Genomic DNA, 15,438 nt, shown 5'->3' with positions numbered 1-15,438 from the left:
TTGACAGCCAGGGTTGCCATGGCGCCGATAAAACAGGAAAACGTCCGTCATTCTCAGAGTTCTCAAATGAAATGGCAAATTACTAAAAAGAATGGGTTTTCTTTGTGTGGAAAAGGAAGGCGTTTGACTCATTAGAAAGTTGTAATATTCCTTATTTTTCTACAACTGCCGTCAGTTAAGGCTTGCCCTTTGAAATATTTATACAAATTTATGTAAGTCTTTCAAGCTTAGTTAAAGTCATCTCTTAACTTAAAGATTTAAGTGATTTAAGTCTCCTAAATATACGTAGTCATACCGATACTTTCTGAACCCTTTGACAACCCCGACTGAAGATAGCCCCTAAGATGGTTTCCGCTTATCCTTGATTATAAGCTTCTTTGGTATTGTACTTAAATTGTTTTTCACATGCTAAGCCACTCACCTTTGTTGGCCAATTCATGTGTGGTGGTTGTTGCCGTTTGAGCTGGCGATGTTGCTGCTGCTGGCGTGGATGTTGCTGCTGTTGGTGTTGCCGTTGTCGCCGTTCTTGATGTCGATGTCATCAGCGTGGAGAACACATCACTGACAGCTGCTGGCCCAGATACGGATACTGCCACCGATACATCTTTAACAGCCTGTTGTGGTTGTTGTTGCTGCTGCAAATGTATATGTTGCTGTTGCAGTTGGGATTGCTGCTGCTGCTGTTGCTGCTGCTGCGGTTGTTGTGGCAACTGAAGCTGCTGAGATTCAAGAATTCGCCGCTGATGAAGGCAAGGTGTTGGCATTGTCGTTGACGCCTCCATTGGCAACTTGAGCGGCATGTTGGGCACCTGCAATTAGCATAAGGCAGCAAATTGGCATAATTAGTGTAAATGGTATGCAACAATCAAATTAGTCGCCGCCACTCGACAGAATCGTCGATAACGACGACCGCAGAACACCCATAAACCCCCCCAACCATACGACAAACCACCACAAACGACGACCGAGCCGACCGACCACGTTGCCCGTTTCTGTCAAATATGAAATCGAAAATTTAATCAGCGCGCTTGGAATGCCAAACAGCACACATAAAGGTCCACTCTAAACACACATTAGCACAGATGCAATATACATATACTTAAAGCAACACACACACTCATTTTCGATGGGTGTGCGCTATTAATTTGCATGGGAAACGTGAGTAGCATTCGGTAAAAATTAGATAAGCGCCAGAGGCGCCTTCCGTCGTTAGCTTTTACAATACCCTGTAATTAGACGGTAGTCTTAAGGTGATTTTTAAAATGTTCTTCACTTTTCAGTACCTTCATTTCTAAGTTGAAAGCCTCATCGATAAACATCTAACTAACCAATCCAGAGTTCAAAAATGAAAACCTTATTTAAATAAAATTTCCTCCAATTAATACGCTTAAAAGGATTCCCTTCTATTCATAATCCGCCTTCCTGCTCTTCACAAAACCAAATCAAATTTCGGTAAAATTATTCAAATTATTTTGCACAAATTTCCATCTCCTTTTTGTGTGGAAAATTGATGAGATGAGCGGGAAAACATTGAGTTGATTACTTAGGAATACGACCTTGGCCCGAGGCTTAGGCACCGTCCAATTAGCATTTTGTAAATGAATATCCAACGAAGCCCCGGCCGAGTACACATGTAATCCAATCAAATGCATCTCATTCATCATTATCGAGTTGAGCAGATCAAAAGACTGGCAAAAGTTGCCATGGCGACCGCATGGTGCCCAACCTCCTTTTAGCAGCAGGTGCGCATGGAATTTATGCAAATGAATCGCCGGCAAAGGTTTCGATTTGCAAGGCCTCCCCCGCAGGCAACACCCATTCTCATCCTTTGCCGCCTTTAATATGAACCATGACGATAACGACTATATGGAGGATGAAACAAGCAGGCGGGCAGCAGTGATGATGATGGACGAGCGACCCTTTTGGGACCGTGCACTTTTTGCCATTTCAATCAGTGGATGGCAATTGCTTCATTGGCCAGCCAAGCGCTGGAAACGTGTCGCAACCATTTTGGGTCAGCAATTTGTACAAAACACTCGGAACGGACCTTTTAGGATCCGCCACTGGCACTGCTTTAAGTGAACATTCCACAGACCAAAGTTGGTTATTAAACATTAAAATGTTTCACTGCCCCCCACCCCTCTGGTTCCCAGTTTCCCTTCTTTTTTTTTTTATATAGCACTGACCGACAGACCGAGGAAAAGGAGCAATTGGCAAAGGCAATAAAGTGGCCCAAGTAACCTGACGATGGCCAAGGCCTTCGGGATACCAAGAAAAGGAACTTCTGTGAGTTCAAGTACTGAAATTAAACGAATCATTGGCAAATAAGCAGGGGATAATGAAACGTGAAACTTGGGGCCATCTTTGGGGTAATTGCTTGATTGGAGTTGCAAGATTTACAACTTTAAAAGGCCACTTCAACGTCAATTTATGCGAAGTGTAAATACAAGAAAAGTTTATTAATTCCATAAGGCAAAACCAATTTATTCATGGTGTAAGTACAGCGAAAGTTTATTAATTGACCACGCCCAGCCAGACGAAATAAATCCATTAGAGGACCCTAAACCCATTCCAGATCTCTAATTTTCCTACAGCAATGTCTGGGCTTTTGACTGCAACTTGTGCTGCTGCCACAAAGGCAACTTCAAGTGCTGTTTTGTTGCAGCTTTGCTTGCCACTTAGTCAAAAGGCAGTCGGCGTCCGCCTTGCCGCAGAAAGCAAACATAATTTCAACTTTTGAAATGCAATAAAACCGCAGCTCATCCCGCCCTCCAAATAACCCAACAACAACTCAACAACCCGAGCTCATCCGCTCCACTCCCGCCATAGAGAAAGCAAACAAACAAACAAATGGATGTAGAACATTTTGCAATTGCCAACTGGGTCGCCATCGTCGTCGTAGTCGTCGTCTGCCACGATGGCCACCATCCAATCCGCCGGGGGGTTGCCTTTGCTCCTTCTATCTTTGTCTGCCTGGCAAATTATGTACACATAATAAAATAGTAAAAAAAAAAAAAAAAAACAGACAAACGAAAATGCAACTGCAATCAAACGTTGCCCTGGCAACGGCAGGAGCCTTTCCTCCCTCTCTCCTAGCTACGCAGGAAATTCAATGCCAGTTTCAAACATAATATCCAAATTTAATTGGCATTTAATGGAAAAATAATTAAGCAAAAGCTGTGCTGTTGCTGCTGCTTCTGTTGCTGACACCAGCAGCAGCACCAACGACTGCAACTTCAGTTGCAACAAATATGATAAACGACTATTTGATTACTCGTTACAGGCAATTAATCAATTTACCAGCAATTTTTAAGTCGCCAAGATAGGGGAACTTATATTTCCAGATTCTAAATCTCAGCTAATGATATTTATTATCGATATAAAATAAAAAATTTTCAGTTTTGTCATTTTAACTTTCTCATAAAACAGCCTACAAATTATAGTACAAGACATTAGTTGTGGATTTTATTACTAATCATATATATTAAAGCATTAAATTTTCTTTTAAATATCGTAAAAAAAGTAGTTAAGTCTTGCTATAAGAAAATGAATTTATTTCCTAAGTGATTTATCATTCATAATGAAAGTTTATCCCATTAAATTCTGATGACAACCTAAACATTTATCTCCCAACCTGTCACTTGTGTACTCTTAAAGACCCAAAATCATCATTATAGTCCCTTTTCTTGGCAACCTTAAGCCCAAACCGAGCATATCCCATTGGCCCAGCATAATGGCCACCAAAATGGTTATTAGCCAGAGCAGCAGCAGCAGCAGGAGAAGGAGCACCAAATCCAGCCAAGCGTTGAGGCGACGCGTTGACACTCCACTCCAGCAAAGCGTGCGGCTAATGAATGCAGGGCATTACATACATGAACGGAGCCATACGGATATATAATTGAAAATACGTACAAGCCATATATATATATATATATTTACATTATTTACATAAACCGAAAAGTGTCCAATCCATGTAGGGAAACATGCATTTTGCATTTTTGACGTATTAACTGAGCTTATTCCGGGCTGAGAAATAAAGGGGGCGTGTATAACACGCAACAAAATGCCAGCGAAATACCAACAAACATTGCACTTTTGCATGCATAATTGTGAAAATTAAAACGAACTTTGTGTGTCTGTGTGTTGGCCAGACATAGCCGGAGCGTTGGGTGGGCGGTTCCAGGCGGCGGCGGCAGGTGGTTCCACCGGAAGGGGGTGGCTTTCAGCCCAGCAGGACTTCCACATGCAGTGTGGGTGTCGGAGTGTCCAGGCAGCTTGGGCAATATGCAAACGAGCTGGGCGAGACTTATGCTGGCGGCGGCGAAGGGAAGGTGCAGGTGCAGGTGCGAAGCATGCACAGGTGCAACGTCGGTGTTGGTTTTCATTAACGTCATAATGACTGTCGAGCGGCTGCCGGCCGACAGCTTTAATCCTTTATGTGGTGGGCTAGGTGGCTCTATTTCTCGAACCTCTACGCTCCTTCAGCTCTTTAGCTCTCGGGAATCCAAGGCTCGGACATGGACATGGACATGGACACGGACCTCCTTCGGGCAATTGTGTGCGCACTCAGAACAGGAACTTGCGGCGCTGCCGGATATGAGTAATCGCTCAGTCACGTCGCCAGCGACGAGTTTCCAAAAGTCCTGCAGGACTGCACCAAGATTTTCCTGTCAGACCCCGTTCCGGGAAACCCTCTCCCTCCTAGAACAACATACTGCGAGGGCAGTGCATGACGTAACCCACAACGGAAATCGCTCAACGGTCGCCGGGCGCGCGTGCAATTCTCTGGTTAATGCTCGATTCTCTGGTTAGTAGTTTGTGGGAGAAGGGGCAGGAGCCAGGAAAATGGCAGTCGGGCAGTTGGCAGCCTGCAGGATGCACATTTAAACTAAATTGAAAAGCAGAAACCTTGCAAGAGCCAACAGAAAATGTATAAATTTCAGTGCCTGGTTGGCAGAATTCACTTTAAGCGGAAATTAAATCAAGTCGAAACGACACTGCACTTCAGCGAGCACGAAATACAGCTTAAATGCAGTTTGCCTTGAAAAGTGTTTAAGTAAGAAAGATTTTCCACTATTAAGTCGCCAAAAAGTAGGCTATGCTTTCTCTAAAAGGATAGTCTTTTCTTTGGTTTAAATTTTCATTGAATTAACTTTGCAATATCAAAAATTACATTTGCAACTATAGATAACTTTCAAAATTCACATCTTTAAGATTGTTTTTCCCGTGCACAACCGCAATTAAGGACTTAACCTTTTAGGGAAACCCACAAACTGCTCTGCGACACTGATATCGATTTATAGAATATCCTTTTTTCGGGCCAGTTAAAGGATTAAACTGCCAACTCGATTTGGTCTGGTCGTGAGATGGACAACTTCACCCAACCACCGACGTGCCTCATTCAATTGCTGTGGTCCAAAAACTTTCGCCAGTCAACGTTGGGCACCTGGCTGTTGGATATCTGCACTTCAGGCCGCCTGGCAGACCACTCTTCAGCGGTTCAGTGAAGCAAAGTTCTCGACATCATGTCTGCCTGCCATTCCTGACTCCGCCTGTCCCGGGTCCTGTTGCACTCTGGGTCTGGTCCTGCCCTGGCAATGCCACGCTGTCTGCTCACAGCGCAACGTACCACATTTAATTTGGACTAATGAAGTTTCTATAAAAACGCCTGGCCAAATGACTGGGCCAACGAAAGAAAAAAAAAAAGAGCGGGAACGTGGAGAGATCGCGTCTGGAATTCAATTTCTGCCACCAAAAGCTGCTAAAGTACCCAGACAAGCAGAAGAGTGGGGTGAAGTTGAAGTCGATGTGGAAGTCGAGTCAAGACAAGTCAAGTCTTCCTGCTCACATTCGAGTGACGTGCAAATTACCCCCGAAAACTGAAAACAACAAAACGAATGTGGATGAAGATGCGGCGCGAATCGGTGGAAACAACAGACCCATCCCAATCCATCCCATTCTACCTGCCACCTGCCGCCTAATTGTTTTAGTTGTTGTTCCATGAATATGCTAAATTGTCTGCTACAGTTTGCCCTCGTACAGAGCCCGGCGTATCCGTATCCGTGGCCTCGCGCTCAACAAATGTTTATAAATGCAAATTGGCCGAAAAGTGCAGCAGCGGCAGTTGTCGAGAATCAGGATGAGGAGCAGTAAGAGGAGGAGTACATGGACGTGGAGGAGGTAAAGTGCTCCGAATGACGGACGTGCTTGGCTGCATTTCGGTGTGCGTCAAGAACAGGCGATAACTGGAAGCGCTATTTCTTCTGGGCTATGGGCGCTGGGCTTTTCTGTTGTTGTTTGAGGACTACTTGCCCTGGGTCCCAGGGATAGCCCTGAATGAATGAGTGACACCGAAACAATGAGCCGCGATAGCCGCCGTCCGCCCGTCGCGTCTCACTTTCATTTTCTGGCCCTGACACCGCAATACGCCATAAAGTATATAGTACATACGAGTATATACAACAGCCCGGAGCTCCCGCAGATTGCCGCTGATTGGCAAGCAACCTTCACGCACATTTCAGTTCAAGTCAGCTGGGCGTAATCGAGCCACCAGTCATTCTCAGGCGGGGCATGTTGATTCAGGGGCAATGTGAGGCTTACAACCTCTTGTAATCTTTGGAATAATTAAAATGGAGGTTAAATAGCATTACGATGCGAGAAGCAACTTAATGGTGACCTATTTTAGTCTCGAATAGGTAGAGTATGTTGTCAAAGTCAGAAGAACAAAATCTTTAACATTTTGCCACTTAATCAACTTCAGTAAAATACAATACCAATATCTACCAAGTTTAACACTATGGAAATGACTAGTTTTGCGCTTTAAAGTCATATTGTTTAAGCCTAAAAGCCAGCATTCATTAAACTTTGATTTAAGTAAGGCAAAAACCCAAAAAGGTCAATCAATATTTTTTTAGAGAGCCCCCTGAATGGAATATTTTATGCATGCGCCTCTGACATTCTGAATGCGTGTGTTTGTGTAACGTAAACAGCGGCAGCAACAGCAACAATTAATATTGCTTTTATTTTTATTGTAAGCTGTAAAATTTTTGAAACAACGTTGCTGACATCGTTCGACGCTGACCTTCTCAAGTTTGTTTGTTTGCCTTGTTGGCGCAGCCATTCAGCCTCAGCTTTTGCATTTGCTTTTTCATTTTTACTGCATGCGAGAGAATGGAAAATGAACTGGGGCCAAAGTTTCATTTGTTTGCTCAACTTGCCTGGGGCGGACCTGCCCTTGTCCCCCTGCTCTCTCTCGAAAAGCTGCGTGCAATGCTCTCGAAATAGAAATCCATTGGGGGACGCCTTGTGGAAAATCAATTTCAATTGTCTCGCACTTATCGAAAAAATGGAAACAAAAACTGGCCATCGCTTTTGCTTTGTTTTCGGTTTTTCATTTGCACTTAGCAATTGAAAATTTCAATTGTAAATAATTGTTTAATTATCGACAATTGCAGCTGACTGACTGAGAACCGTTCAGTCGAGAGACAACAAAGCATTCATTTAGCCCAGCCTGCGTCATATTTACCCACCCACCCAACTAACCCCCTTTCTACCAAACCAACCTGACACCCATTAAAAGGCCATAAACCGAAATCTGAGTCATGGCCTATGGCTATGGAGAAATATGTGCATGCTTTTCTATATATATATATGAATGGGATAATTAAAGACCCGCAGCTAAATGCCAAATGCGATGTAATTACCATGTATTTCACTCGATGCGTATGTCTAATTAACCACACGGCGTATACGCAATCCATATTACGTACACGCCGTGTTGTCTACAAGCCCATTATGTACATAAATTATACATCAATCAGCAATGGCAGGCCTAATCCGATTGCATTTGCTTCCCCACGAAAGCATTTCTTTTCCTCTTTCTCTCTGACCAATAGATGGTATCGAATGTCAGGAATTTAGTTAGCTATTCAGCCGGGAATATGCACTGGAAAAACTCTCTAAGATCGGTACAAAAAGTAATATATCTTTAACTTTTAACATTTCTCAGTGTACACCGAAAAGACTTGGGCAATCTCTGTATGGATACTCAAAACTAGTTATGTCTGCAACTGCAATTGTCTGCCGTCCGTCAGCTTCTCTGCTCCACTTAGCATTATTTTCCAGCTTCAACTTTCCAATCGTAGCCACTAAAACACTCAAACTTTGTCGGTTACTACCGCTGCACCCCCTTTGGTTATCCACACTATACTTCATTTTATGAATATACCAAGACGACATCATAATTTGCAGGCCCAACCTCGAGCGCATGACAGGTTGCGCCTGCCAGCCGATACGATGGCCATGTTCAATCCAACTACATTGACTGACAGCCGCTTTGTCTAGCTCTGGCCATGGAGACTTTCACCAAAAAGACCAAATGGCAAGAAAGAGAGAGAGAGAGGGTGAAGAAGAGGAATGGCCAGCAAGCAGAGAAAGATAAACAGAAAGAAACGGAAAATCCCTAACCTACCACACCTCGAAAGCTCAGATCTCGAAAGAAAGGCAGTTAAGGCGACAGCATAAAATGGCCGTAATCAAAACAAATCAGCTAACGTAGACCTCATCATGCTGGCCCATCAATCATGGCCAAAAACGAAACCCGCGATGGTCGAGTTGAATGTGCCAAGCGAGTCGTCGCAGACAAGACGCGCACAAATAAAGAAATCCAAAACAGTTGCCAAACCAAATCCCCGATACCTCTATATCCCCATGTCCAAAAGTTATGGCCAACACAGAGAGAGCACACACACACACACTCGCACGTACGACTTGCGGTCAGAAAATGTGGGAATGGCCAGGAGAAAGAGACGGCGGGGAAAAGAGTAAAAGAGTCGGGACTATCGGTGGCACAATGAAGTGTTTAGTAAACAAATTGCGGTTGCCTTTTGATAATACGCAGCTCAGCTTAGCACTCAAATGGAAGCTGTGGGGCGATGCTTGTGGTGGGAGCTAAACGATGCACAGCCAAGAGGGCGTGGCAGGGTAGGGAACGGTGGGTTGGCACTGAGGCAGGGATGAGCTAAGTTATAAGTGCATTGCACCGAAATATCGATTGACGGAACGGAGCAGCTGGAGCAGCAGCAGCAGCAACAAAAGACGACAATCAACGCTGGCGGGTTCAGACATTCAACTTAAAATGTGCGTGTGTGTGCACTGAGATTTATTTTGCATAAAGAAATCAAAGAAATAATGAATATTTCTTGAAGGGTAATTAAGGTTGTTCTCAATAAATGAAGCTTGCTTATCCTTGGCTGAGGTTAACCAAACAAATTTTAAGAATGGAACATCTTGAAAAGACCTGAAATCTGTAATTTATGGGTCATCAAAAAGCTTATAAATTTAAACATAAACACTGAAAGTTCTTTACTAAAAGAAAAAGCTTTTAAATTAGATAATTTGCATGATTAAGCTGCTTAAGACCAAGAAATTATAAGATTTGGGGAACTATTTTAGCTAACTCGTAATTTTTCCCTAATGAAAAACGTTTTATGATAGTAAACCCCTATATCTAGAGCAATTTCCATGAAGAATCCCTCGAATTCAGGTCATCTTTTTCCCTCTGTGCACTGCTCAAAGTTTGTTGGAGCATATTAAAAGGACATTGAATGTGCGCGGGTGAGTTGGTGGCCTAAAGCTAAAAAAAAGGAGAGGGGTTCCAGTTCGTTCGGTTGGACGGGCGTTGGCGTTGGCGCTTGACGGCATCAACGTCACGCAAAAAACCAAAGGGAAACCATAAACTCAAATTAATGACCTCAGCAGGGGGAGGTAGAGTGAGGGAATCCGGGAGGGAGGAGGAATGTGACTGAGACTACGACTGAAACGGAGACAACGGACAAATGCTGAAAGGAGACAGAAGCCAATAAGACCTGCAAGAACAACAATGCCAGGGAGCGCGGACCAAAAAATAATAATAACAAAAAGTATATTAAGACCAAGACCACGACGGCCAAGACAGCGACGAAAAAGAGCCAACAGAAGTCCAAGTCTGGGCGTGATTTACCGTTAACAGTTTTTTGTTGTTGAAAATTAATCTTATTGCAAGCGATTTCACTGCGATTTTCACCGCACTGCACTCACATACAGCCCCCCTCCCCCTTAGCATTCTGAAAAATATATAGATGGTAGATATATACTCGTATACAAATTGGAGCTGCTCCAGAGCAAAAGCGGCAGATGGTCATGGAGAATCGGCTCAGTTGGCTCCGTGATTATGCAGTCGACGTCGCTGCTGCTTGCCATCGTCGTCGTCGTCGTCGTCACAGTCGATTTGTTGTCAAACTGGTTTTACAAATATTTTGCGTTAATCTGGAAGCCCCAGCGATGAGGAGGCTTATAGAAGGGGGGTACAGCAGCAGCAACAGCAGTTACATTGCAGTCGAGTAAAGCTCAGTGAAAGTCGACAGCAGAAACCCCGTCGCCGAAAACCCCCTCCAATAGCTGCTAGCAACTTCCCCCTTCTTTTGCCAGACCATGTAGTTAGCTGGCAGCAGCACATTCAATTAGATTTAGTATAGGTATAGCCGTAGCTATAGACATAGCTTTGGCGTTGGCTTCCCCCGTTTGTTGGATCAGCTCATTCATGGCTCGGTATTTACAGCCAATTATGAGACAAACAAGTCCAACTCCAGCGAGTTTGGCGATGTTGCCGTGACACGGACAGGAATCGTGGGATTAGAACTAATATATGGAATATGATATCCAATTATTTACATGAAAAAGATGTTACTAATTTCAAAGTCAAGTTAAAGGATTAGCCTGTGGCCTAATGAAATCTAATATGATCCTTTTGGAACTTCTGACAGCTTAAAACTTGATTATATCTTCTGCAAAATTAGAAGCTAACCATTTCATGATAGCAAGATTTAATTGTCTTGTAATGTATAGCATTTACAAGCTTGTAAATAGTATATATTTTAACCACAATTATCACCCCATATAAGTTGTTTTTACTTGACTTACCTGGGCATTAAAGTCGAATAGATATTCCGGGCGCAGCGGACACGGCAGGCCGCACTTGCAGGTACCCTGAGTGAGCAGATAGTCCTTGATCTGGAACTGCGTGCGCAGCGTTTTGCCCGAGGGGCTGTGTATAAAGGGTTAAAAAGATAAATGCATTAGTCGATGTGCCAGAGAGAGATTAATTAAGTGAAGTTCCCGCCCTGCCTTCAGTCATGCCGTTATTCACCCAGCTAAACGCACAATTTGTTTTATGGAAATTATGCAATTACCCAAGGCCAGGCAAGTTTTAAGCAAAAACACAACCCAACAGTCACCCACCCACACTCACTATACCAATATCCCAGGGGCAATTAGCCGCAGTTAAGTGACTACAGAGGCCAATGGATAATGGTCGAGTGCTTGATTAACAGCTCATTAACATAATGGGCATTAACATGACAATGTAAAGTGATTCGACCGATCGCTTGGCAAATAAGTGCGCATCGAGTCGATCTACGTATAATTTAAACTGGTTTTCAACCTTTCTGCGTTTTATATAGTTATTTACGAGAACCTTTTGGGAAACTGCGTAATGATACAGTTGGCATTCTTGAGGGTTTTAAATGAATCTGTGACTGGAATTTCAAGGGTGTCTTGGGATGGAGTCTTGAGAAAATGCGCAACAGATATACGCCACAAAGGGGAAACTCAACATCTGCAAGAACAAAGGCGATCTCATACATATGCACATATTTAGCAAACCAAAAATAAGAAGAAGAAAAAACGCGCCTATGCGCCATAAAATTATGAAAAGGCAAAAAATTGATTTAAATTTCGGTCATTTAATGCCTAAAAAGGAATGAAAGAAACCCGGTGAATCCAGTTTTAATAATGCCAAGCCCCTTCTGCCAAATCGAACGGGCGGTTTTTCCCTTCGCAACACAAGTTAACCCTTTAAAAAAAAAAGTAAACCAGCTCACCTCCGCCCTTCCGTCCCTACCAATCAAGCCACGCATGACCGCAAATCTGCCGACATAAATGTGTTGTTGTGTCGCCTGAACTGGGGTTACTTCAATATATATAAAAAACAGCATACACTCATACGCAAAATAAAGAACGCAAAAAACAAGAGGGGAAAAAATCGGAGCTGCTTATTAATTGTTAAGTGTGAGCACGTTGAAGGAATCAAGGGCGCTGATGATGACGCTGACGCCGTCCAAGGAAAATGGGAACGGGAGCTGAAGCTGAAGCACTCGTACTCGAGAGACTGATGCCAGGTCTCAAGTTCACCGCAGCTCCTCACTTCCTCTGACCCTGGGCCTCTGTCCCGGTTCACACAGAGCAAAACTAGGTACACAATGTATTATCTTTAAAGATTTAAAAAGGGAATATTGTTCAATATTTTCTCACCAAACTAAGCTATGCTACGCACATCTTTCCCTCAATTTTCAAAAGTTCATTATTATTGGTCAGTTAAGGAGATACTTTAAGCATTTATCAACCACATTTCACTGATTAAATCCATAAAAACTTCTAAAACTCGACTCTAAAAACCACTTTTACTTTTAATTTCAAATAAAAACAAAGTCCATGTAAATTTTAAAGCCTAAAAAACTTAATTTAAACCGATTTGAATTATGTTATTATTATTATTAATAGGTCAGAACTTCGTTTTATATTTTTCTCAACGTGTTGATGTTTGAAGCCCGTATGGGAAATCTGAATAATGCATGAAGTGTGAAAGCGGCAAGGGCATTAAATGAAACGACGACGACAGCAACAGGAGCTGTGAGCTCTGAGCTCGAAGCTGGGATCTGGAAGCAGGAGGAAGGGAGCAGAACAGCAGAGACAACAATATAATTGAGCGACAGCAACATACAACAGCAACAGCACAGGAACGACAGCAACATCAACATCAACGAGAATCGTGTTACGGGTTAAACGAGTATGCGAATTGTCAATTGAGTAGCCCTTTTAGCTGGCCAAACAGGAGATGCCTCCCCATCGGATCGCATCTCATCTTCAAACCAAGACCAAGTCCCAGTTTCCACTTCCCAGTTGCAGGACCCAAACCCACAGCATCAGCATCATCATCAATGGGGGGAAAATGGTAAAGGGAAACTGGTTCTGGTTTGTTTTATTAATTATTTTTAACTACTTACGAGGGCCAGAGCTTTATGAGCGACTGAGCCACGTTCGAGATTGGAAAAATCGATGGCGAGTCGATTGCCAGACATCACGAAGGACTTTAAGAGAAAGAGAGAGAGAGAGACAAAGAAAGAGAATCATCGATTGAACGAGACGGAGAATCATCAACGCCAAAAGCTTATGGCTCAATTTGTATGCAGCTGGCGTGGCGAGAGGCTTAAGAGCCCACCGCTTACCACTTACCACCGCAGTTGAGGCACCAGGGCAAACACGCAGCAGGAATCATGCACAGCGAAAAAATTAAAAATGTTAAAAAGGCAGTTAAAAACACATCGTTGCTAGCACTTAACTGCATTCCCTTTGGCCCAAATTATTAAAATTGTAAAACCATAAACTGGTTCTAGCTGGCAGCCCAAAAGGCCTTAAATTTGCAATGATTTTTCTTCTAGTAAAAGTAGGTAAAGTTTCTACTAATAAATACCTGATTTTTATTCTCTCTGTGGCAGACGCAGAAGTCAATGGCGACTCATTAAATTTGTTCTTTACCTCGTTCTTTATTTTCGATGTGGTATTTGCACAAAATGCGCTAATAACGTGAGTGGATGCAGGAACCTTGTTCAGCCCTTCAATCCCTTCTGGCAACCCTATTTCCCGCTCTGTGGCCACATGAAAGGCGTTTGGCTAACGAGTTAAAATAATTTAATAAATTACACACACAAAACGCCAAGTGCCAAAGAGTTGTGTTGTCGAGAGGCCATCGCCCATCGCCCATCAGCCATCAACCAAAGTCTTGTCTAAAAAGGTGGAAAAGTTTTACGCCCCTGTGACCTTGAGTGCACCCTCGAGTCCAGGGAAAACGAGTTGAGAGTGCAGACAGCTGAGACGGTAAATGGGATTTGGATTGGGATTGGGTGTTGGCTGGCTGGCCCCCAGCAGAGACTAAGACTGAGACTGAGCCTATTACTAAATTAATAATCCCAAACAGGGCAAACACAGAACCGACAGCAACAGCAAACAGCAATTTGGCCCAAAGGCAGTGGGCCAGCTCGTAACGCCGTGGCGCATGAAACTGTAAAAAATTATCGCACAAAGCCAGTCAGACAGTGGCGGAGGCAGAGGCCACTTGCCTGTGGAGGGGTTTCACCAGTCGCCGACAGATAGACAAACAGACAGAAGGGCCATCCTTTGGGCCGGGTCTCTATCCGTTGTCCTTGTGCCGTCATGTCCTTGACAACGCGAAAAGAAAGCGAAGAGCGAACAGCCCACAAAAAACGGACGAATGCAGCCAATCGCAAAATGAATCATGCCCACGCTGGAAAAAATATGATCCCAAAAAGTAGTTTTCTTTTTTGGAAATCGACCCATTAAATACCCTTTCGGGGTACAGATATGGGAAGTTTCTTCAAGTATGGTTGAGCAGTTAAGTTACTTTGGTAACGCCTTTAAGGCTTATTAAACATTTAAATGTAAATTCAAATAATTACGCGGCATTTTAATGTTAGGATAATAAGCAATTACATTACATTTATACAAATTAAGGAAACATTTGAGGTAATTACGATAAGACAAACAGTTAGTCAGCCGAATTTAATGTGCCATTTAATTCCCAGCTCTCTGTCCCTCATTATCGCCAACTCCCATGAGTCAAACAAGGCTTTTGGGGCAAAAGTTTCCTGGGTTTTCCCACGATATCAGCAAACGACAAATTTCGCATGGTGGGCGTTGACCAAAGTCAACAAGTCAGAGAGCCAGAATTGCTAGCTAGCTAGCTTGGCTTAGCGTCGGATTCGCAACAAATGCCTAAATGTGAGTAAAATAAACACATTTCAAAGGTCTGTCCGTCTTTTTATCTGTCTGCCACTCTGGCTGAATGACTGCCTGGCGGCCGGGCTGGCTAACTGACTGACGGACAATAGAGCGGAGCGGAGGTGGCCTAGACAAACAGAGGAGAGACGACGGACCAACTGCTGATGCAACCTACGCGCCCGCTGAAAGGTTCATCCCGAGGTAGGAGAGGTACAAAAACAGGCCTCGTGGCAGGGTGCACATGCATACTTACACCTTCATACTTAGCTGTGTATGTATGTATGTGAGGGAAAATTGAAAACTGCTTGAAACGTTGGCCAAACTATTCCGCATTCTTTGCAGTTTACAGGCTGGCGGCGGGACGCTTCGAACAGTTTTCGTTTTTTCCACTCGATTCGATCGGCGATCTCCAGCTGCCGTTTTGGATTTATGATTTATGCGCCCGTTGCCGCACAGTGGGCGTCCCACTCTGACTTCGTTTGGCTTTGACCCGGTCACAGTCTTTATTTCGCCCTCAGCTGATGTCACGTTGCGCTAAACCATTTA

General features: G+C 43.6%; 1 protein-coding gene across 8 annotated transcripts in view; it reads right to left on the bottom strand.

The window, feature by feature from the left end:
- The window catches only part of LOC108116626 (mucin-12), a 28,811-nt gene that overhangs the window by 8,629 nt on the left and 4,744 nt on the right, over nucleotides 1–15,438 (bottom strand). For all 8 annotated transcript variants that reach the window (XM_017228604.2, XM_041819534.1, XM_041819535.1 and 5 more), the window contains 2 exons: nucleotides 10,960–11,083; nucleotides 422–809 (listed from right to left, as the gene is read on the bottom strand). In XM_017228604.2, the coding sequence (XP_017084093.2) occupies nucleotides 422–809; nucleotides 10,960–11,083 (512 nt within the window). The remainder of the gene's footprint in view (nucleotides 1–421; nucleotides 810–10,959; nucleotides 11,084–15,438) is intronic.

Source organism: Drosophila eugracilis, unplaced genomic scaffold (assembly GCF_018153835.1).
Source record: "Drosophila eugracilis isolate 14026-0451.02 unplaced genomic scaffold, ASM1815383v1 contig_75, whole genome shotgun sequence".
NCBI classification, from domain to species: domain Eukaryota; kingdom Metazoa; phylum Arthropoda; class Insecta; order Diptera; family Drosophilidae; genus Drosophila; species Drosophila eugracilis.
This window is presented reverse-complemented; position numbering and strand designations above follow the sequence as displayed.